Genomic DNA, 25,955 nt, shown 5'->3' on the forward strand with positions numbered 1-25,955 from the left:
TATTTACTATCGTATTTTAAATTGATAAAATAATATATTGGCAGATGAAATCACAATAATAATATTGAATCTGATTGAACGAATTCCTCATCTTCGTTGTTGAAAATACTAAAATATATTTCTCTATAGACTATAGCAGTGGTTCTCAACCCATGGGCCGAGGTCCACTTGTGAACCTCGGGCAATGTGGTACTGGGCCTCGGACACTGGTCTCTAAACCTTAAGGGTCAGCACATTTTAATTGGCATCAAAATCCAGATTTTTGTATAATTTTATACACGTCGATATTTTATCTATCATCTTATCTGTGTGTGTTTATATTTTATACCTGTACATTAGGTAAGTATAGTATAGTATATCAGGTAAGTATAGTAGGTACCTTATGCCTAAAAGTTTTTTTTTACATAATTGGTGGTCCGCAGTTCCGCACAACTAAAAAGGTTTGGAACCGCAGGTCTATAGTTCTATAGTTCTAAATCTAAACATACATTAATTAACCATTGAATAATTTTTTTACAGTTTTAAGAAGTCTTGAAAAGTAACTATTGTTTTATTTTAGAAAGTGGTTACGAGTCTGGGTTATTCTTGAGAGAAGCTGCACATAAAAGCTCCCAGAAAACTCAGTTATTGATTTATTCATAAAAATCCTATTGTTCCTAGTTGCATCTAAATATCTAACTAAAAATTTGAACGAATAGTTTCTCTGCTATAAAAAATGTTTTTATACTATAAGTACAATAGTTCTTAAAAATTATTATTTTACAAACAAAATATATGTTATGATATGCTTGGATAATTTTTGAAAATTATAATTATTCTTAGATAATATTAATTACTAACATTTTCAAACTATTATTGCTTCATATTATTATCTTCCAATTGCATTACTATGGATCTATTATCCTTACTAAATAGTAGGTACATCAATAGCTAGGTAATTGTTAAATAACTCAAAAACTACTCGTTCGAATTTTCATTTTGATAAGTCTATACTTATGTCTAAATGTTATGAAAAATTATCCACTGAGACTGAATATTTTATTGTAGAGAAGGGAGGTTCTCCTTTAAAAAACAGAAGTGTGTATTCTTGTAAATCTCCACTGGACACTCATTAAGTAGATACGTATAGTACCGAAAACCTAAATGCTTAAGAATGTTAAAAAATGATCTTGGTGTAGATATAGCCATATAAGTACCTCGTAGAGTGTTAGTTACAATCGAAAATTTCAAAAATCAGATTTTGAATAAATGCGAAAGGTATTAATGAAAAGGGGTGAAAAATTAACATAGAAACCGCATCGAATGTGCATTAAACTTAAATTAATAATAATATAATGTATAAATATCATTATTAATAAAATGTATCATATTTTCCATAACGGATTTCGCTTATAAATTAAATAATTACGTAACTCATTTTAAAGTTGTATCACTCTCGCTCGGGCATTGTGGTATATAGGTGCGCGTCACATGGGTAGGTACTCGCAGTCGTACGTCGCATACATTATATGCATTCATTAAAATTCCATTCACCGAAATGATTTCTTTTTAATGAATAATAATATTATTTTATGAATTATGAATGTAATACCTATTACCAACTAATATTTAATAGTAATAAATTATATTATTATTTATTAGTTTATTGGGTAGGTACAGTATATTACGTAATCTTGCATTCGTGAACATCTACACACAACGGAACTATCTGTAATATCATAGGTATCCGTATCCGTTTCTTGTTATGAGTATTAATATAGGTGCCTTCATATTGTAATGCAATAATCATAGTAGTCACGGGTTACAATATCCGGTCAGATGTAATCGGAATCGAATAGAAAGTGATTTTTTGTTTATTTATGTAAGTCATTCATGTTGAGTGTGTGTAAGTCGTATACAATGACCAAACGCTTTTCATCCATAACAACTTAAAGTCTTAACTTATAACTTACGATGTAGATGGGTTATTTAGAGTTGGTACCAACGAGTTGTATTCATTGGAAATTTGAAAGCTTCAGCTAAAAGGGGGGGGGGTTATAATGGCTATCACCTTTCTTACTTATATTGTAGCCTTTTACAATTTATGTTTGTTTTTAAAGTTAATTTTTCTGTAACACTGTTCTGACTACATTAATATTAATACAATTATAAATTAATGATTAAAATGACTTAAACGGTAATTTTAATAAATGTTAATTATATTTTGTTGTTGTTAATGTGTGGTTAAAATTGTCTATCTATAACCTCTTAAGAAGTCGTTTTTCAAAGAAGATGTATTGTTACCTCCAACGATGAATCAACGTAATGGCAAATTTTACATTCAGAATAATCCAATTTATACTGTTTTAGAGTAATTGCAAATTGTAGTTTGATTTCTTACTATATTTAGAACTAATAATGTTATAATATAGCTAATAACCATCATAAAGGGACCCAATCAGATTTATTTTCTAATTTCAAAACAGGGTTACATACATGATAAGTGCCCCATCAATATTCAATGTTATAGTATTATACTAATTACTAGGGCAGAGGACTTGTAGCTCTAAAAAAATCACCAAACATACAATAAAATGTACAAAATATGCATTAAAAATATGTATTTTAAAATTACTATCTATATTATTATGCATTAAAAAATAAGATTATTTGTATGAATATATTTTGTTTAAATTTTGATGTCAGAAACCGATGTCCCCGTGGCCCGGGTTAATAATATCGTATACAGTGAATAATATCTGTACATAAATACAATTAATAACCAGAAAATAAATCTAATCGTGTCTCTAGGAAAAACATGCCTGTGGGAACAGTCAACAACCATATTAATATGATAAAAATTTTAAATAATTTTAAATTCAACATCATTTTGGTTGTATATTAAATATTTAAATTAAATAAAAACTTTAAAAATATTGATAAAATGAAAAATTACTAAAAATATGCATCTTAACGTATAGAATTGAAGAAACATGCACTAAAACCAAAAAAACTCGAAATATGCATTTATATTATGCAATATACAATTTCGAAACTAGCTTTGTTTCAGCATTAAGCGTATTTGTTTCTTACTCTGATATTTTTGTAATCGTGCAAAACAAATATGCAATTATGCAAATGCTACAAGTCTTCTGCCCAACTAACTAATAATGTGCATTTACACAAGTACAGATTTCAATTGAAACTATAAACAAATGTCACACCAGCCCACCAATTTTCTATTGACAACACTTTTTCCTCCATGAGGCATGGAATTCTGCATGAATAATGATTATTATGACATCTTGCTTATCATGATATCCAATGTGGATATTATATATATATTTCTTGATGATATCATTCTGTTATCAAATATTATTATTATTATTATTAATTATAATATTATATTGTAATCTAATCTCACATTATTAAAATTATTCCCATTTCCAAACTACATTAAAAAATAACTGTTCGCAATCGGTCGACTCTCGACCTGTCAAGGTATTTAAAATTTAATAGTTGTAAGTACTAGACCGCAATCAAGACATTTCCCAGGTGAGAACAGCGATCATCAACAAAAAAATGTCATTATTAACTCAACATTCGTTCTATTGTCATCGAATTCCACACAAGTGACTAATAATATTTTTACTATTGTTTATACAGTTATAAATCTAGTTCTCAGAAATATGTACAAAAAACCGTCTAGTCCACTATATGCCAATGTTTCTGGAGTGAAGTACAAGAGTGAAGAGTTGACTCCCCAGAATGAACCCACTTACTACAATACAGTAACAAATAAAATGCCACAACCTTCCCAGGGCATTTATAGCAATGTGAACTACCATGAAAAATCCAACAACATATATTCTAACATTGCTGAAACAGGCAAACCAACTTATAAAAATACTCAATATCCATTATATGACAATCTAAAACCATTAGGTTTGTTATTATTTATTTGTACATTATTTTAATTTAATTTAATGTTATTATATTTATTTAAAGTAGGTAAAGATAACATACACTGCCCTCCATCTCCAGTAAGTTCTAGTTACTCTGAACTTCAAAAAGCAGTTAGTTACGAAGATGATGCAAAAGATTTTGATAATTCTTCTTCTCAGGTGAGTAGGCAATAAGATAGGTATCACTGCATTAATCATTTGTATTTTAATTGTTATTTCTTATAGGCATCAAAAATGTATGAATCAATCTATGAGCCTATTAATGCTGTCCGTCCACCTAGTGAGTTATCATCTACATATTCAATGAGCAGTCTTTCACAGTCTATTACCACTCGTGAACATGAAACCGAAGTTGATTCTTTAACTGATCTCCTTGTAAATTCAATGTCTGTCAATGATGGTAAAAAAAGTTTGGACAGTAATGCAAGTTGTTTAGATTGTAAGTATCTTTTATAGTTGTATATTTTATAATATTATTGTTTACATTAATTAAGAGTTAATAATTTAAATTATTAATAAAAATAACCATTTTATTATATATATTTAGGGAATTGTACTAAATGCAATGAAAAAGTAATGGAAGAAGGTCTTGGATGCACGGCAATGGGTAATATTTATCATATAAAATGTTTTACCTGTACCCATTGTGGCGATCAATTGGAAGGAAAACCATTTTATCACATTGATAACAAACCATATTGTGAAGAGGGTTATTTGGTAAGTATTAACTTAATTATAACATGAACAGTTAACATTGTTACTATTTATTAGTTATTAGTTATTACAGTTTTGAATATAATGCTATATCATGTAATCCTGTAATATTTTATATTAATTTAACATTGAGTGATAACAAAACTTGTAAATAATTTCTAATAGTTAATTATTTTCAACAAATTGGTGTAAGAATCATTTTCTACTTGTTAAATATGATACATAACTGTGTACTAACATTTCATTGATTGTCCCCTAGTATAAATTATAAATAAACATGCATTAGAAACATAGAAATTAATTCTTGTATAAAAATAAATCAGAGATGGGGAATATTTTTCAACTAAATAAAATCTGATAGATGATAATTTCTGACTATTTTTATAAGTCAAATAAGCCATGCAGCGTTCGCAATATCTTGGTGATATTATAACAATTACATTTTACACACAAGTCGCCTATGCCTTTATTCATCAATAAACAGTTTACAATATTTTCTGCATTTTTATAATGATTATTTATTTTCTTTAATGTTTTAAATTTTCCATTCTTTAGTTTTGTTATAAATTAATATTTTTTATTTTCTGTTATTAATGTATGTATGTATGTTTATATACTCGGCGAACGTTAAGATCATGACCAGTCGCGACTTAACGTGCGCCAAGTATATTTATGTATGCATGATATTTAAATATAATAATTGTATTTGATAGCAATTAAAACAAATATTTTTAGATTTAATTTGTATTGTACTCAGGATACACTGGAAAAATGTTCTGTTTGTCAAATACCAATTTTGGATAGAATCCTGAGAGCCACTGGACGCCCATATCATCCACACTGTTTCCGATGTATTGTATGCTCTACATTATTAGATGGTATACCCTTCACTATTGATGCAGCCAATCAAATTTATTGTATTGATGACTTTCACAAGTAAGGCATCTTGTATACTCTGCACACATATATATATAATAATCAAATTTATAAAGATATCTGAATATTTATCAAGTAGGCAGATAGGTGGGTTGTTCATATTGTTTGGACAATAAAAGAACAGTAGTAGTAAATAAGTAGAAGTTTTGCATTATATAAGGATTATTGATTATGATTTGAAAAAACAATATCATTTTCTTTTAATATTATTAAGATCAAAAAACATGGATTTGCTCGTATAAAATGGTCACATAAAATATAATCAATTTATTTTCTTAACAAAGATTAAAAATGCAGAAAATTGATTAAAACATTTGAGAGTATGAATATTTTTTCTATTTTCATCAATTTCTGTATAAAAATAAAATAGTTGAATAATAAATGTTAAGATGTTAAATATTTATTACCGTTACTTTTAAATGAGTGCATATTATAAACTCAATAAATATTAACACAATTTTTTGAATAGGAAATTTGCTCCAAAATGCAGTGTATGCCAATTTCCTATTATGCCAGAGGTTGGTCAAGATGAAACAGTCAGATTTGTTGCATTGGACCGAAGCTTCCATGTACAATGTTATAGATGTGAAGTCAGTTAAAAAAATTATCTTTAATAATTTTTTATTCAATTTCATCTTATTTTACATAAATTTGTAAATTTATTTTTCTAGGATTGTGATACTTTATTAGGATCAGAAGCTGAAGGTAGAGGATGTTATCCATTAGATGACCATGTGTTGTGCAAAAGTTGTAATGCTAAAAGAGTTCAAGCTTTAACATCAACCATGATCACCGAGCTTTAAGTAACGCTATACTCCATTCCAAATAAGAGCATACCAGGTGGCAAACAAAAACCAGTCAAATTCACGCATGCATACCCACTAGGCCATTTCTGGTACTGTGTGCACAATAGTGTCAACAGTACCCAATCACAAAACAATTATACTTTGTCGGGGGGAAGGGGGGGGGACATTGTTTCGTGGCCCTATTGTATGCACTGCGGTAGAACACTCTTATTTGGAATAGAAAATACGTCAGGACTTCATAAGTTAGTATTTTTTTAAAATAAACATTAACCAATAGTTATTAAATAAAATATTAGTTACTTTTAATATTTAATAGAATAAATTAAGTTATTAGTTCAGAGCTTGTAAGTTCATGCATTTGCATATCAATCTTGCTAAGTTCTATTTAATTCTAGATGATATAGAATTTCATCCATTTCAAGTTACCAAGGTTACCAGTGTGTGAAGTTTTATTTTGCATATTTTTGACTATTTTGCATAAGCATGTGTTTTTCCATTTTATTGGGCATATTATTTATAATTTTTTGAGGTATTTCTATTGATATTATATTAAGCATAAGCATGCATTTTTTTAGTTGTATAAAATACATTTCTTAAAATATTTCTTGCTACATCAAAAATTACTTATGATTTCTTTTTTTTCTAAATCCACATAACTTTAGATTTTTAGTGCATTTAAATGCATATTTCTGTACTGTTCAAAGCATTTTCAAAAGTTGGTTTTTCGGCTGGTTCATAATGAATAAGTGCATGCATTTTTAGGGTGTGAACTTGCGAGCCCTGGTTATTACATATAAATATATATTATAAAACAATTACTAGTATTATTTGTTTATTGTATTTTTTTCTTTTTACAGATTCCTAAATTGGATTCAGCAATCAAATACATGAAATTGGCTACCAAAGTTTGTAATTGAGAACTCTATTTAGGAGTTAAATAATAGTTATTAAAACACCAAAACCATCTTATTTATCCATCATAATCATGTTTTAATTATGTGATTTTTATATTTAAAGTAGCTGCTTAAAAATTGTTGATAAATTAGTTGATGGTTTTCACATTTGCAACTAGCATGTTAGTATTATTAAAATATTTTAGAACTATTACAATTATCTGATAATTCCTTCTTTTTCTAACTTTTCTATTTTTTTATTTTTTTTTTTACTCTATCAATATGAGCCATTATATATTGTAATAATTGTCATTCCATACTACTGTTATAGTAATACTTTTATATTTTAAGATTGTTCTAATTGTTGACCACATTCTTTGCTAGTCTATTACTGATAGTAATTTTGTAATACAATTCTCAAATTTTTAAATTATTATGTATTCATTACACATAGTTATATTAATTTTAAAATAAAAACTTTTTTTTTAAAGGTAAAAAATCACATCAATAATATAAAATATTTTATATTGGTGTACAAAAAAATATATTTAACATTCTTGTTGATTTAGTCAATTTTATATCTTAATACATTATCTATTTATATTAGATTATTAACTAATGCGTTTGAAGTGATATATTTAACTGCTATTATTGATAATATTATTCTCACATTATACCACATTATTTATATCTATTATGTTCTAATGTATACTAAAATATATGTAGCCTAGAAAGTGATATAATAGCTATTAAAAAATAAACATTAATTAACCTGCAGAGCATTGTGTATTTTATATATTTCATAAATATTATGCATTTGTTAAGCTCGTTATTCACAACCTACGTTATTAATTACTTATTACTAATTTTGGGGGCCAAAATTAAAAGAAGGAAATAATGAGAATTTTTATGCAAAACCAATTTTTAACAAAATCGATTTTATTTTTGTTGTTGAAACGCTAAAACGTATAACCGATACTTAAAATAAATACTTTAAATTTTCACCAAATGTTTATATGATCATTTGCCATACATGATATAACATTTTCTAAATATTTTGGACTCTTTTTGAGCAATTTATAACTATGAGAAAATAGCGATTTTATTTACCTGTGTTTTTGTTATTTAAAAATATTCGTGGGTATTTTAAACTTTTAAAATACTTATGTCCAACTAACTTCGAAACTAATTCTGACCGGAAAATTCTGACCTCGCCATGGATTTTAATGTACTCATCTGCATAAGTTTAAATAAAAGAGTGTCCGCGGTGAAGTAACATAGTTCCGTGTTTTTATATGCCCTTATAACTTAAGAAGGTAATATATTATATAAAACTAATTTGAATGAGATGTTTAATCATCATTCATCAGTGTTACAGGGTTCAGGCTATACTAAAGAGTGTACAATGTGCATTTGCAGCAATTTTTAATGTAAGTCATGCATTTATCAGAATATTTATTTTAAATTTTTAATGAAATCGAATATTTATTTATTATTTTCTATACAGAATAATTGTACACAACAATTCAATATTCACGTCTTTGATTAATGTTCAAGTTCTTTCTGTTTGAATGTGTGGCCCATTGATAGGTACTTCAAAAGTAGTATAAGTATTATGGTACCACTATACCGATAGCCGATAGGTGACTTAAATGGAACCATCGATTCATTAAAAAAAAAAATGTCCACACTTTTTTACAGTATTATGTGATATAAGTACCTTAATAGTAAATATGTATACACAATATAAATAATAAACAATATTGCATTGTCACATACCTATTAGGAAGGTACTATCATAGTGTTGAATGATCATAATTTGAACACTAACCGCTTAAATCGAAGTGTAGTATACTATTAACAAGACAATGAACTCTATGAGTACCTACAGGGCAAGTTATTAACTGAAAGCTATCATAAAATGCCATGTAATGACTGAACAGGATCAGTGGCGCTAACACGTAGTTAGGGATCACAATCCTCTCCGGAAAAATTCCTTTGTGATTGGATTTCAATGATGTATAATTGATATCTAAATTACATTTCGTTAGGACATCATTTTAAAAACTCATTCTAAGTTAAACTTGTATTATATATTTATTTTATTTTACAACGATGAGTGTTTTTATATTTATTTATATTTTATATATTTTTTTGAGTCTGTCATCACAGTTTATTACAGTAAAAATGCTTCGATTTTCTTCAACCACAACTTTTCTGGTAGGAAAGTGAATCTAGTTGGTGCATTCGGGAGGAAAACAATTTTTAATTCCCAATAGTTTTCAAAAGCAACAGGAAAAACAAACAAAAAATTAAGGAAAACCGGGAATTTTCACACAAAACTATTTTTCGAAAAAATCGATTTTGGTTTTTAGTGTAATTCTAACAAAAATGACCAAAAATTAAATTTCATTTTCATCACAATTCAAAATATTTTGAATTGTGTTGAACTATTTATAGGCATATGAAATTTTCGATTATTATTTGTTTTTTTTAAACTAAAATCGATAAAAAAATTTTCGCCACGTCAAAAACTTGTAAATGTAATACTACTAATTCCTCTTAAGTTGTTGTTAATGGAAATTTAAAAAAAAGTTGAGTGTAAATTCACAAGACATTTTTTATGAGCTTTTAACATAGAATTTTGACAAAATTCTTAAAAATCACGAAAATCAGCGAATTATAATTAGTTAAAACTTTTATTTTTATAGTTAAGATTTAAAAATTCATTTATTACAAGATTCCTTACAAGTTTTTCTACCTTTAATACAATTTCTATCGGAAAGTCAAATTAAATTTTTATGAGCGTTTGAAGTTTAAATTTTTTTAACATTGGTTATTCACTCGATTTTTCTTGTAGCGATTTTCTTATTTTGTTGTAATTCGAAAACGAATAACTGTAGACACTTTAAATTAACACCAAATGTTTATTTCATCAATTTATATGCGTGATAACATTTTCAAAATATTTTGACTCGTTTTCAGCTGTTGATTGATATTTTCAAGGATTTTTTCTATAAATGTCAATACAATTTTATTGGTTGGGTCAAAAAGCATGAAAATTGAATACAATTACTTTTGATATATTGTTACAACAGCAGTTGAAAAATATTAAAAACACATAGCACGATTTTGTTTGATAAGCATTTAAAGTTCAAATGTTGGCAATATTTATCAAATTGAAAATTGAAAATTACTTTTTAGTTAAAAATGTATAAAATAATTTCAATTTTTATAGTTAAGAATTGAAAATTTAAAACAAGGTTTCACTTAAGCAGTTTTTCCGTAAATAAAAAAAATATTCTAAAAAATATATGAATGCAGTTATTTTTACAGACATTTTAAGTTCAAATTTGGATAAGATTGCATATTAACACAAAGAATAACGTTTATCATTTCGTTGTAACCGCGGTAAGTAATAACAATATAAAATATCCTAAACTGACTATACCGTCTCCGCTCAGAATGGTTTTTCGTAAACTATGATTTGATATCATTGAATTCAAATTTAATACCATCCATTGCAGCGACCTCTTAAACACCCAATGTACCTACAGCAGAGCGACATCCACTTACCCTATTTTTATGATTATATGATTCGTAATAAATTTGACAAAAACCCACATGGGTATTACATATTTTAAATATATATATTATGTATACATATACATGTATTTATATACTATGTAATTCACCAATACTACATTAGTGAGAGTAACATAAATAATTGGATCAATTTTCTGTGAACAAACATTGTCTATAACAATAGTTATAGTTATAATGTTATTACACTTATTTATACCTTACATTTTAAGAATTTACTTTTTTGTCACATGGTGTATCAAAAATATATCGCTTTGGGACATACAGCTAGTGTCCAAATATGGCCCTGACAGTCAGGGTTCCGACTTTCCAAGACACTTGGACACGCGTTATTATCCGTTTGTGTGGGTGAGTTTAAGCAAAAACGATCAACAACGTTTTGTGCGCAGTGGAGAAAAGAATATATTTAGTGAACGAGCGTTTCCGCATTGGAAAAAATGAAGCGAACACGAAATTGGAAAAATAAGAAAATCAGTCAATTTTTTATTCATTGGTACACATATTGTTTTTATATATATACATAATACATAATTACTTACAAAACTATATGGCACAAATATTATGTACAATCGCGAAACACGTATCTTTGTATACACATATACGTCTACGACTATAATATCATATGTATATATTTATTTATAATAGGTATCTTATGTATATGAAATTTGTACATATCGTTAAAATGTTTTTTACAGAACGCGATTATATTATAATACTTTTTTTCTATTATCGTAATAATAATAATTACACATGTACACGCAGTAAAATTACTTAAAACTATAAAAATATATATATATATATAAAAAAAAGGGATTCGAAAGAGACAGGAATTTAAATACATAAAAATAATAATAATTAATAATAATGGTGACTGCTCGGGGGACGGGGAATAATATTTTGGACTAGCACCGTTTGCGTCGGCCCGGCGCGACTTATTAATCATTTGTCAATACGGTCGCGGCGGTCGTTGTCGTCGTTGTGGTCAGACGTACTCTTCGGGAGACTTTGGCGACTGTCGCGACGACGATGTACCTTCGCCCGTTCTCGTCGCCACGGAGTCGGCGGCCGACTGACCGCTGCCCATGCCGCCACCGACACCGCCGCCAACATGGTGATGGTGGTGGTGCATGCGGTGATCGTGATCGGTGTACGGCGAAGACGGCGACGGCGGCTGCATGATCGGCCTCATGCCGTTGTTGGACGGGGCCCAGTTGAGCAGGTAATCCCAGCCGAGCCCCACTGGTATGCTCGACGACTCGGACGGGTTGTTGTTGGGCGTCCGGACGTTGCGGTACATTGGGCCGTCGTCGTCGGACGCCACCAGCGTGCTCAAGGAGCCCCTGAACGAAGAGTCGAACGTGTCATACCCCGCGGCCGCCTGCATTTGTTCCTGTTGCTGGTGCTGTTGCTGTTGCTGGTGTTGGGCAGCCATGACGGCGGCGTCGGACGACGACGACGACGAAGGCGGCAGCTGTGACGGGAGCGGCAACCGGCGGCGACGCTGAGAGTCCCGGTCCGACGACCCTGACGCGCTCTTGCCACCGCTGCTGCCGATCTTGTTGAATATTACGTCGCTGAGCTTCTCGCCCGACACGCTGTTGTTATCGTACTCAATTTCTGAGCACGTGAACGAGTCGTTGCCGCTCTCGTCCGACGACGTTGACGTACCGGTGTCGTCGTCGTCATCGTCGTCGTTCTGCCGGTGATGCTGCTGCTGGTGACGGCGAAGGTGTGCGTGGTCGTCCACCATTATGTTGGCCGGCCGTCCACCGCTGCCACCTGTCCCGGACACCACGTCCACGGTGCTCCCAAGGCTGGGTGGTCGACCGTGCTGCTGCTGTTGCTGTAGCTGCGACTGCGACCGACCGCCACTGCCCACGCCGCTGCCGCCCCCGCCACTGTTATTGCTCCCGACCACGCCGCCGCCTCCACCGCCGCCGCCGGACATACCACTGCCCGACAGGCTGTGACCGCTCATTACCGGACTGTTCAAGCTTCGTTCGCTGTTGCTATGCATAGGACAGTCTTTGCTCACCACGCCCGACGACGATGTCGCCAACAGTGCTGTCTGAAGAGGTTTACCGCTTATGTCCTGCACACAAAAACAATTGATCGGGTTAATATCTACCGTCTTGGTTCGCATCATAACATTCTACAGAAACTATAAAAATATGCACGAAAAACGTGTAATAGGAAAGTTTTTATGTAAGATGTACTCACACCTAAGTAATAAATCATAATTGAGATCAATTAAAATATGGACACTAAAAACTAGCAACAATTAAAAAGCATCCATTTTATGTCCACTGTAACCGGGTCACCTGTAACCTGAGAATTGTACTCATGTGATATATATTTCAGCCCCTAATCCAGGAAAATATTAAGTATAGGTATAAATATAGTACATTTACCTAAGAGTAAAATGTTCCTATACTGTTAAAATTATTATATTTATTAATAAAAAAATCGTCATAAAATACTAATTACTTAATATGTATAATATTAAACATAACAAATAGTCATACTATAGCATAGTATTACTATAGTTGGTTTATAAAAATATGACATAATATGCGTGTTTACTATATATTCGATCTGGTGAAGATGAGCTTATTTGACTATATAAGACCAAAAGATAAAAATAACTCTAAATTATTCTTCAGGTTCTAACGCAGTATAAGATACTAATATAATCTAATTCACCAAAAATTAAAATGTATGAAAATATAAATGTAACTTTGGTGGAGAGTTCTGTGGCATATGTAGGGACTTAGGACCTTTTAAAAGTGGCTATTTAATATTTCGCTGGGTATTTCATGTATAAAACAATTCAGTATAGTCTGACCATTGTTAAAACGAATTAAGTGAATAACGCGTTTTTAGCAGCAGTCCGATTGGTATAAAAAGATTGCGTTTGCATTTAAAATATAATATTATACTGTATCGTATTACATACGATTGAAAAATTGATGCATAAGCTATTAATGGTATTGAAATTTCACCTCTGGGCCAATTTTTTCTACTGACATTTTACCTCTGATAAATACATTATTTAATTAAATTTTAAATTTTACTTCCTAAAATTTAAGTGAGGAAATATTCACTAAACAAATTTTGCCAAAGATAAATACCCATCAAAAAAAATTTGCCGTCCCCCCTCCAATCACGGTCGGGAGGGGTATATCGTATATCATGTGCTAATAGAATGATACCCAGAATAATATTACAGATTAATTTTATACACCTGAATATAGTGAGTATAGGGTACACCTTATTCAAGTATTCTACTACAGGACTCGTTATCCTTACATAATACGTGTATGTATATACATCAATAATTGCTTTCAATATTTTAATAATGTGCGTTCTACTATCGTATATTAACGCCATTGCACTACTGCAACTTATACACAGATAATATTGCCATATTGGTTTAGTTGGTTGGTTATATATATATTATTTTTTCGCTGATTTTTAATGTCCCAGTCCATTAGTAAAATAATGACCCGACTATATTTTCCTGGACGTATTATTATAAGTGCAGTCTGCGCGTATAAATATACATAATATGTATGCATTTACACGGGCTAAAAAACACCACGCTGCCGCAACAGATTCCAATTAATTATCTCGCCACTCACTTCGTTTCACATTCAACTATATAATAATATGATAATGAGTGCGGCCAAACGCGTAATGCTGGCGTGTAAAACGATTCCCGAGCATAAGTTATTTTTATTATGTTTGTAATCCGAATACATTATAATATTAGGCAAATATAAAATATATATTATATTATTATTAAACGATGTTATACACTTATATTGCCTGCTGTGAGTAATATAATATAATATGTCTGTATGATTCGTTTCTCTACAATTTAGTGTAGTTAACTAGTAAAGCACACATCGGCTTTGGTAGATTTCAATAGCATTAATAGTATATTATATATAATACTAACATCCTTTTTATAGCAATATATGTACATTGTACATATAAAGGTATCAACTAATATTATCCAAATAAAAAATAATTATCAAATCACGTTCCAAAAAGTAAAAACAAATAATGACAATAATATGTCTTCTGTGATTTTTATCATTGTTTAATTATTTAGTATACATTCAAAATCCTCTTACCTAGATCCTAATCTTACATTCTTGTGGCTCCATTATAATATGACGTAATATATATATATATACATAAACATAATATATAATAAGTAGGTAACACCACACAGCCTGCAGTTTAAAAACAAAGGTATTATTATATAATAAAGTCTAGAACTGTCGAAAGTCAATAAAATAGAATAAATTTTAATTTGTAACAATATAGCCGGTTGTAGGTACACAGGTTGCATAACCGGTTTACTGAATACAAATCTATTTTACCTACGACTTTTATTATTTTTGAAACCAATAATTTAAATTACAAATGATAAATCCGAGTAGTATGCAGACCGACTTATTGTGATTTATAGTGAACATTTGTATAGGTCATAACGGATAAAATTCCTAATTTAAAACATTCAATAAATTTAATAATTCAAATAAAAATAATAGGTACATCTGTATCAATATTCAGAAGTTCAAAATATCGAAAACACATAAGTAGTCACAATATTTTTTTACAAGCGTTCAAAGTTCAAAGTTAGAATCTTGATGAAATTCATGTCACGAAAATTTGAATATTATTTTGCGTAGGGAATTCATAAAAAATTGTCTCATTATATCTAAGATTTTAAAATTTAAAACAAGATTTTTCATTAAGTTTTTCTGCCTATTACAAACAAAGGTACTACATCAAATGCTTATATCATAGCATTTCCTATACATACACGAAACAGATCATTTTCTCAACGTCCGGTTTTTGATCTGTGCGATCGTTTTCGAGGTTTTGTTTTTTTTTTAATTTTGGGTTTGCGTGTTACTTCAATATCATGTCGACCTATAACCAACTGTTATCACGTCGCCGTTCAAGAGTGCTTATTAGATAGCGCAGTAGCGAAACGAATCTTGATTACTTCATCCAGTCCGACGACACGTGCCGTCCGTTTACCCAGGATTACGTGCCAGACGGCGCGTCAAGGTAGGATGCACAAAGTCACTATATTATTCACATTATATAGGAGTAGACAATTTCGTGCATATCTGCATTCTGCGATCATTATTGTTTATAAATTAGATTTATTGCAATTTCATGATATATTATATGGGTAAATTTGGAAAATCTTGAGAAAATATCGCTTAAATAATCACTTGAAGACCACTTTGTATGACTACTTTTTGTGTATGATAAAATAAATAAAAAGTATTATAATTTATCGTACATTTATGTCGATTTGATTGTAAACCGATGACAACTATAATGCGTGTGTCCGATCATTGGGTTCAAGGCGCAGCTGATACAAACTTTGTCGGTATGTACTTATACCTATCGAATCCTAGTTTGACAAACATCAAAGGATGTTTGTGATTTGGAAAATAATGATTAATAATATAATATGGTTGTTCCGCAACTCGCAAGTGTATTTGTCACACGGGTACGCACGCCGATTAACTTTCACCGCACTCCGCCAAACAGATGATTTATCGACAAATAATAATTAATAAGAAAATTGTAGGCGTGAAAAAGGTACATACCATCTAACTAGTATACCTATCGACTACTTCTATGGGTACTATACATCTATTCACAAAATATAAACCTCATCGGTATTTTAAAAGCCTTTTTACTAGCAGGCCTATTAAAAAAAATATTTACCTATGTTGTTTTATAAATTATAAATAAACATTTATTTAAAAAGTTATTATGTAGGTAGTATATATTATGTCATTTGTGTTATTAATTCATTCAAAAAAACTGTCAATATAAAAAACATACTAATTTTTATAGCGGTCTTGTAATAAAACAGATTAAACGAAATATTATAGGTATATTGAATGCAATCGTTGGAATAAATCTATGCAGTTTTATGGCAGTGTGCGCATTGGAAGGTACCAAATTATATTATTTTTATTGTGTATTTTATCGCTGAGCTACGATTTAAAATTAAATTACTCGAATAATGTTGTACGATTCTGATACCATGATTTAGCACCAAGATATATTTTGTACTACAAAAATGGTAATGCATAAATTATGCACTAATCATTGCTATTGGCAGTATTTTTTAATTTTGTTTATACCATACGTTATAGTAATAATAATAACTAATTTCCTTATAATATAATTTCTATACATTTGCATTTATATATCTCACTACGCTCTATAAGTTGTTTAATAATTTAAAATGGTGTACCTATATACATAATAATATAAAGTTTTCTTCTTAAAACGTTCACTATAACGATTTTTAATATGTATGTGTTAATAGTAGTGGACAATATAAATTATTGATTTTCTGAGCATAGATATACTATTATATTAAAAATAAATAAAAGGTCAATTATTTGTTCACCTAATATTTTTTTTTAACGAACAATATTGTGTTTAAAACTTTAAACGTCAAATCAAATCAAAAAGGCTACTTACTCTCAGAGTGAGTATTCTGGGTAACTGTTGACTAAGTTCACTGCTAGGACTAAGCCTCGCGAGCGGTGTGCTTTGGTGTTGCATGTGATTGGTAGAATCCAATGGCGGAGGTGGTGGTGGTGCCGCTGACCGACTATCTCTGGAATGTGGTGATTGAAAGCCAGTCGCGTGTCGCATTTGTTTATGATACATGTTAGACGGCATCCCAGGACTAAGATGAGACTTCATTTTCCGTAAATTGTTTCCATCTCGGTAACCTAAACAGTCAACATAACATAATTTACATTAAATGAATCAAAAACATTTCGGAATCAAAAATGAATGTCATTTATTATTTATTAAGAATATTCATTATTCATTATCAAAAAATAACGGCATTCATTAATTTAAATGCATGATAATTGATAACTATTACCATACGTCCAAAGATAAAAAATAAAAACTAACGTTCGAATAAATAATGCATTTCAATTAAATATTATGGTTAATGCAAAACACTTAACGAGTGAATTAAGATAACGACCAATATTTTAATAAAATATTCTCAAAGCATATTAACTAATATTCAAATCAATTATAGAATTAAATCTGCATAGAATACAGATAAAAGCAAATTTCACTAATGATGTTTGGGTTAAACATTAATATATTATATCAATATGTAGCGCTAAAGAAAATCTCGTATTGGCGTTCAAATAAATACTTGCATGGAATTAAAATGGTGTAAATAATATAATAATGTTAGTTCGTTTATCGATGTAATGTTTATGAGCACATACTTTTATAATGATAGACAATATCTATATCCGACGGTGCTATAGAGCTAGCGTTTTCTAGGTCATAGTGTTCGGGCATATCGTGATCCCCGGTCACACTATCGTGCTGATGCATATTCTTCATGTGCTGATTGAGCTCGTCTCTTTGTGGTGGTGGAGATTTTCCCACGACCTCCCTTTCAATTATATCCGGCCTATGTGGCCTATGTGTATCGTTCATGCCCATGTCTTGGTCTTTGTAGCGCTTGGAAAGTATTTCCGGTGGCACCATATGATGCCGTATTACATCTCCAGTTTCTGACATGAACGATGACACAGGTATTGTGTTAAGAGCTGGAGATTCAGAATGGAGACCGCTTTGGAAATGATCTTTACCACTATCAGAATCTTTATCGCATTTAGTTTGTCTCCGTATTTTAAACACGACAAAACTTATTGTTATCGCCATCAATAATATAACGAAAAACACAATAACCAATGTTATCCCGAGGCTAAGCGGATCAGTGACAGCCACACCAACTGATGCTAGCCCGGACAGATCACAATCGAATGATATATTTCCAGTGTGAAAAACTTCTGGAAATATACTTCCAGTACCATTAAATGGTTGAAGTTCTTTATTGATGGTTAAATTAGCTAAGCAGCCTGAAAAACCTAAAAAAAAATTTTTTAAAAATTAATACCAGAGTAACATTAGCATCATACTTGTAAAAAGTACACTAAAAACGATTAGCATTAAACAATTTAATAAGTTGATAAAAGTTAATCAACATTTTTTAACTTGATGAGTTTTTTAGATAAGTTTTTTTTTATTTTAACTTCGGTAACAAATTTCTTTAATTGCAAAAAACTGAACTTTATTATTTTTTTAGTTACTTAATGAAATACAAGTAATTTTCTTACATGATTTAAAAACCCATTTAAGTTTTATAGATACCATTTCAAAACTCTCATTTATTTTTATATATTTTCTTAAATACATACATACATCTATACCTATATAAATATTGCTATTACTTACTGAAATCAAGTCTATTAAGTAAGGTATTTATATTTTTTAATTGTTTTAATAATTTTCATATCACACCTGACAAACTTGTCAACCGAATAACATACCATCTTCTAGTCAAAAAATTCGAAATTCAACTTAAGATAATGTTTTAATTTGTTTAATGTATCTTTCAGCATAACTGAGTTAATTTAAATATGTAAGTAAATTTTTATAATTTTTAACTTAACTAAATTTTAATTTTTTTAATTAAAACAAAAAACTCACTTGAAGTATCGATTTTCCCAGAGAAATATTCACGATCGACACCACCTAAGTACATTTTAGTTAGATATGGATCCAAAAAATCGTGTACGCTGACAGAATCCAGTTCTTCTCCAACTTTTTGACCATTCAAAAATAATTTCAAGCTTTTAGCACCGATTACCATTGTTAAATTATGCCAGTTTCCGTCGTATACATTTTTTTCTACTGACATATTCACAGTAGACGTCGAAGTACTTAAAAACGATGAATAAAGTAGTTTACCGTTTATAAGCTGAAAAAATAAGGTATTATAAATATTTAGATTGATATTTTTTTAAATATAATATGTACTTTAACTAGCGTAAAATCCGAATTAGAAGCTGCAAGAAGTATGGTAGCATTTGATTTCATTGTTCTAAACATCACACTAAGTTCCTTAACTGGAGTTACAATGAGTGAACTTCTCTTAATTCTAGACTCTTGTCGCCATACAGTTGTTCCATTATATATAGATTCCAATAAATGCATTCGCCTATGCTTCTCTGTGATCTTGTACTCGAGGAACGAACCTTCGCCCAACGAGACTGGTTTAAATGCTTGAAAACAATTTGGTGATAGCACATCATTATCTTCACATTTACACATAACACCATTCCATCGGTCCAAACAAGAAGATCCTTCACCACACAGTGTTGATGATTGAGCACAAAGACCTTGGCGATTACAGAATGGATCGACAGCTTTTGAAGATATTGGGCTACTAAGGTTCATACCATAGCCATTGATAGTAACACTGTGCACGCAACCAACAAAATCATCCGATCGTACTTGGCCAGGTCTTTCTAATAAGGGATCAGCTGAAGTAACTCCACCAATCAACAAATTATTTCAATTGAAATTCAAAGTTCTGAAACAAATTTTTAATTTATTTTATTACAAACAACACAAATATTATACATTTATCATTCAACGATTACATACCCCACGGTTCCTGTATTATCACTATAACATGACTTATCCGACGGTCTGCATTCTTGACAATTGTCACCATTATCTATACACGATGCGACGCTCAATGACAAAACTTTGCCATTCCTCACAGCAGTTATCTTATACCACTGACTGTCAGCTAATGAAGATCCGTCACTTTTTCCAACACTAATCGCAGTTATAGAGCTTCTAGCCCCACCGTACGAGAACACGCATTTCCCTTCAATCAATTCAATTGCTATAAAATCTGATCTTCCTCCAACTTGGGTCCCATAATTGTATAACAGTAAAGAGTCCGGTTTAGATGTGGAAAAAACGATTGTGATATCGTTGGTTATACTGTCCAATGACGGGAATGACATATACGAATACTCATTAAAACCAAATGATGACTTATCACAATGTCTTCCATGCAAGCCATTCGGACAATTACACTTATATCCAGGTTTTAAAGAAACACAAGATCCTCCATTTAAGCATGGGTTAGGTCGACATGAATCAGCTGATAACTCGCATATGTTTCCTCGGTATCCCGGTCTGCATAAACAAAAGTATCCAATGTTGTCTTGAGTTTGTTTACAACTACCACCATTCATACAAGGGTTGTTGTCGCATTTATCGTAACGCTCTTTCTCGCATTCTAGACCTTCTCTATCCGAAGGGCAAAAACACTGATAACTAATGCCTTGCCTTCTACAGGTACCTCCATACTGACAAGGATTTGGTGCGCATGGATCTTGGCGTTTATCACATTTCTTCCCTGCATATCCTTCAGCACAGGTACAAAAAAATTCTTGTAATATGGTGGGTGAAGTAAAAACAAAATCTTGAGAATTTGTCACACGTGGTTCTTTTGATATAACTAGAGAGGTAGAACAATTTCCATAATTTTCACAAGTATTCTTTTGACATGGTGAATAATCGAAGAAAACTGGCAATCTTGTTGACTGTGCAATGCTATTTGATTTACTCCTTAACGCGTCGTTCATATGCTCTTTAGTCAAACCTCTTGCAGCTATTGCTACCTCAATACCACCATCCACTTCGTTAATACTGTACAACAGTGGGTCGTTATCTTCAAATGTTGAGTTCAATACATTCATAAATTTCGTATAATGATTTTCAATAAAACCCGAAGAAGTAATATTGTCAATTCTCGTAAAAACAGTATTTTCTATTATATTCTTATCGATTGTTTGATATTCAACTTTAACAATATTAGTGACAGAATCGTGTTTGCCATCATTACCAGACACACGAAGCATAGTAACTGATTGAGATATGCTATTGACGTGTAAATCACAGGATTCGGGAATCGAAAAATCGTTGCTTGTTTTTTCGAGATAACATTTATAATCTCCTGTTGTATCAGGATCAATAGGTCTCACATCTGCAACTTTTCCTACAGGATATTCATTTTTAATTGAATAAATTAGAACATTTACTGATCTTGGGCTAGATGGACAGTCATTTTGATCTAAAATTACGACGTTCAACAGATTTTCAGTTGTGATTTGAGGAGAACCATTATCCGTAATTGAAATCTAAAAAAAACAAAACAATACCATTAACTATAGGTACAAATCTTATAAACGAACATGAAAAAAATATTAAAATATACATCAAAATTTAAAAAAAAAAACGAAAAAAATATTCATATGATGTAAAAGAAAAAAATGCATGTATACTCATATGCAAAATTAAATTAAAAACTATTCATATTCATGTATTCAGCTATATTTGTTGTTTTGTTAAACAAGTATGTAAATTCTACTAGTCATCTGCCCTAATAATTATAAACATGTTATATTAATTCTCATTATTCTCATTGATGATACATCCACATTTAACAACTTTACTATTTACCTAATTTAACTACCTAATTTATGATTGTTATAATACATACCACAATACTAAGGTTTGGTGTTTGTTCACGATCAATTGATCTAGCAGTTCTAAGAAGTCCACTCGATTCGTCCAACGTAACAAATTCTCGATGAGGTCCACCAACGATTCTATACGTAAATGGAGCCCCATTTGGTGGTTGATCTGCATCAGTTGCTGTTAATACCATGATACTTGTATTAATTGGTTCGTTTTCAGACACATATCCCACACTGTTGTCAGGAGCTAATACTGGACCATTGTCGTTAACGTCAGTAATCATGACTTTAACTGTTGCACTTCCAGTCTGAGGCGGGGAACCCGTATCCACAGCGCCAACTACAATTTCGTAATAATTGATAGTTTCCCTATCAAAGTGTCCAACAGTTTCAATAGTTCCATTTTGCGGATCAACCCGAAATAATTTTGTCATATTGTAAAGTATAGAATAAGAGAATTGATTATTCTGTGGCCAGACATCTTTGTCAACGGCGTGGACAGTTAATATTTTTGCTCCGGGTCTAGTACCTTCGGAAACCAAGCATTCATAATACTCTTGATCAAACTCTGGAGGGTCATTTCCGTCTTGAATTGATATTATTACTTGAGCTTCATCAGTATCATTTCCTCTTATGCTACCAGAATTTTTCGCCAAAACAGTAAGTATAATTCGATTTTGTGTTTCTCTATCTAGGTGCCTAGAAACTCTTAACAGTCCGGTATTATGGTCAATCGTAAATCCTTTGTCATTACTAGATCCAACTAAAAAGTAATACACCTTACCATCATTTCCAGCATCTAAATCTGTTGCTTTTACTGCTCCAACGTTAGCACCGATTTCCGCAGATTCAGGTACATCATAATAGAAAACTGATTGACTAAAAGTCGGATAATATTCATTTACGCCTTCTATATGTACGATAACTTTTGTAGATCCAAATAGTGTAGAGTTTGGATTAATAGCTAGGATTTCCAAACTGTATGATTTTTCTTTTTCGTAGTCAAATACTTGTTTCGAGAAAATAGCACCAGATGTACTATTGAAATAAAATAAATTTTCTCCAGTACCACCAGTTATAGAGTAATTTATTATTGCATTTTTAGGAGAGTCTAAATCTTTGGCTACCATTTGTGAAACAAAGGTTCCTATTGGTGAATTTTCAAGAATAAACACATTAAATAGAGTTTGATTGAAAGTTGGTGGATTATCATTTATATCAGTGAGCATAATAGATAATGTAGCTTTAGACTTTTTTGGTTCAAATCCTGTGTCCATTGCAATGATAGTGAGTTTGTATTCTTTTATGCGTTCATAATCCAAAATTTGAGCTATAGTTATAGCACCAGTGTCTGAATTTAATTTAAATTTATCGGATAGATTTTCAAATGTGTATCTAACTAAACCATTTGGCCCTTCATCTTGATCTGTTGCTTTAACTGTTAGTACTGTTGAACCAATCGGTTCATTTTCTGGTACAAATACCTGATAACTTAATGATGAGAATTCCGGGCTAAAATTGTTCTCACTAGTCATTGTAAAGGTGACATCAGTTATGTCTTGTTTTGGCGGTACTCCGTGATCTGTTGCTCTGATCACTAAATCATAATTTTTACTTAAATCTGTATCAGTTAATTTTTTCTTTAACGATATTAAACCAGAAAATCTGTCAACTTGAACTAAATCTGTAGCATTGCCTCCATATACGAAGTATTCAATTTCAGCATTTACGCCTGAATCATGATCAGTAGCGACAACAGTAATTAAAGGTGACCATACTTCCAAATTGATAGGTATTGGTGAGAAATATTTCTTCTTTTCGAATTGCGGTGCATTATTGTTTGAATCAATGACGTTAATGATGATGGAGCATTCAGATGACAGAGGTGGTTTACCATTATCAGTAGCTAGAACAATTAATGTGTATTCATTTTCTGGTGATATATCTTTTGTTGAATGTTTGTATTTTAATGCACGTTTAGTAAATATATCACCATATATTGGATCTATAAAAAATACGTCAGAAGGCTGTTTCAAATTAAAAGAAACGACAGAGTTAGAACCTTGCTTGTCTCTATCGGTAGCAATTACACGACCAACGGTGGCTCCAATTTTTTGCGTTTCCGGAAAATTAAATTTATAATTAGATTTTTCAAATTCAGGTGCGTTATCATTAACATCTTGAATTGTTATAGTTAAAGGAGTTTCAGCTTGCCATGAACCATCCGCTGCGACAACGTTAAGTAGATATTCATCTTGAACCTCGCGATCTATAGCAGATGCTATATAAACTTTTCCTGTATCTGAATCAATTTTAAACATATTTCCTGGATTTTCAGTAAATCTATAGGTTGCTTTAGCGTTGACGCCTATGTCTAAATCTGAGCTTGTGATACCAATAACAAATGATCCAACTTCTGTATTTTCAGTTACATTAACACTGAACAAACGTGTAAATCGTGGTGGATTATCATTGATATCTAGAACAGTTATATGTACCATTGCAGATCCGGTAAGAGGTGGATAACCTTGATCAACAGCTTCGACCATCAACGTATAATGATCATCAGTTTCTCTATCCAATTTTGTGTTGGTTACTATTTCTCCAGAAATATCGTCAATGCTAAAAATTCCATTGATATCGTCGACTAATCTATATGTTATGATGCTATTTTTTCCTGTGTCTTTGTCTATGGCTACAACAGTTATGACGGAAGTTGGAGGAAATGTTTCTTCTTGAATAGAAACTGTGTAAAATGGATATTCAAAAACGGGTGGATTATCGTTTACATCAGTAACATTGACGGTTAATAACACAGCACTTCTAAGTTTAGGCTCATCTGAATCTGAAGCTTCAATCCAAATTTTATACTGACTAGATTTTTCATGATCAATTCCATTTTTACCAATTATTACTTCACCACTCACTGGATCTACTTCAAACGTGTTGTCGAAATCGCCTCCTGCTATAGAAAAGCGTAGATTGACTTTTTTTGGTCCAGTTTTTGGAGTTGTTGCTAAAATTCGTGATACGCTACTTCCAGGACTAGAATTTTCAACAATCGATAGCTGTTTAGTTCCTACATGTCGTACTACAGGGAAGTCTCGATCTGGCCAAAGGATCACTGTCAAATCAAATTCTGCATTTTTAGGTATTTGTCCTTTATCACTAGCTTCAATTTTTATTTTGTACTCCATTTGTTTATTTAGTTTTTGAATTGATTCAATAACGCCAGTATTTTCGTCAATATGAAACATATCTATATCCCCTGCAATTAAATGGTAAACAATTTTTCCATTATCTCCAGAATCTAAATCTATAGCAGTTACTCCAAATATAAATTGTCCTGATTGAGTTTTATCCGACACATAAATAATGCTTTGTGAAGTTGAAAAGATCGGATAATTGTCATTGACATCTTTTGCAAACACTGTTAAGTTAGCTACTGATGCTTTAGGTTCTGTTAAACTTGAATCTTGAGCGACTACTGTTAAATAATACACTTCATTTTCTTCCCTGTCTATGTTCGATAATGTTCTTAGTATTCCTGTATCTTCGTCCATTTGAAACTTATCTTGTTTATTTCCCAGAAGGCTGTACCTAAAACAAAAAGCAAAAAAA

General features: G+C 31.1%; 2 protein-coding genes across 4 annotated transcripts in view; one reads left to right on the forward strand and one right to left on the reverse strand.

The window, feature by feature from the left end:
- The first annotated feature begins 3,386 nt into the window (after window positions 1–3,386).
- Window positions 3,387–8,070, forward strand: LOC111035529 (lipoma-preferred partner homolog). 3 transcript variants are annotated; one of them, XM_022317179.1, is made up of 9 exons: window positions 3,387–3,563; window positions 3,646–3,924; window positions 3,988–4,103; window positions 4,170–4,383; window positions 4,492–4,661; window positions 5,416–5,594; window positions 6,064–6,184; window positions 6,266–6,642; window positions 7,258–8,070. In XM_022317179.1, the coding sequence occupies exons 2-8, from the start codon at window positions 3,669–3,671 to the stop codon at window positions 6,395–6,397; spliced, it is 1,188 nt and encodes a 395-aa protein (XP_022172871.1). In that variant the 5' UTR covers window positions 3,387–3,563; window positions 3,646–3,668; the 3' UTR covers window positions 6,398–6,642; window positions 7,258–8,070. The 3 variants fall into 3 exon arrangements, with proteins under 3 accessions (XP_022172871.1, XP_022172870.1, XP_022172872.1); XM_022317178.1 differs by having other exon boundaries at window positions 3,387–3,534; XM_022317180.1 differs by having other exon boundaries at window positions 3,387–3,534; window positions 3,991–4,103.
- A 3,778-nt stretch (window positions 8,071–11,848) lies between these two features.
- The window catches only part of LOC111035518 (cadherin-related tumor suppressor), a 35,372-nt gene continuing 21,265 nt past the window's right edge, over window positions 11,849–25,955 (reverse strand). The window contains 7 exon segments of the mRNA XM_022317163.1: window positions 11,849–12,988; window positions 17,431–17,687; window positions 18,210–18,860; window positions 19,483–19,753; window positions 19,813–20,368; window positions 20,443–21,995; window positions 22,358–25,934. Coding sequence (XP_022172855.1) covers window positions 11,879–12,988; window positions 17,431–17,687; window positions 18,210–18,860; window positions 19,483–19,753; window positions 19,813–20,368; window positions 20,443–21,995; window positions 22,358–25,934 — 7,975 coding nt within the window. The 3' untranslated portion in view covers window positions 11,849–11,878.

Source organism: Myzus persicae, unplaced genomic scaffold (genome assembly GCF_001856785.1).
Source record: "Myzus persicae strain clone G006 unplaced genomic scaffold, MPER_G0061.0, whole genome shotgun sequence".
In the NCBI taxonomy this organism is placed as follows: domain Eukaryota; kingdom Metazoa; phylum Arthropoda; class Insecta; order Hemiptera; family Aphididae; genus Myzus; species Myzus persicae.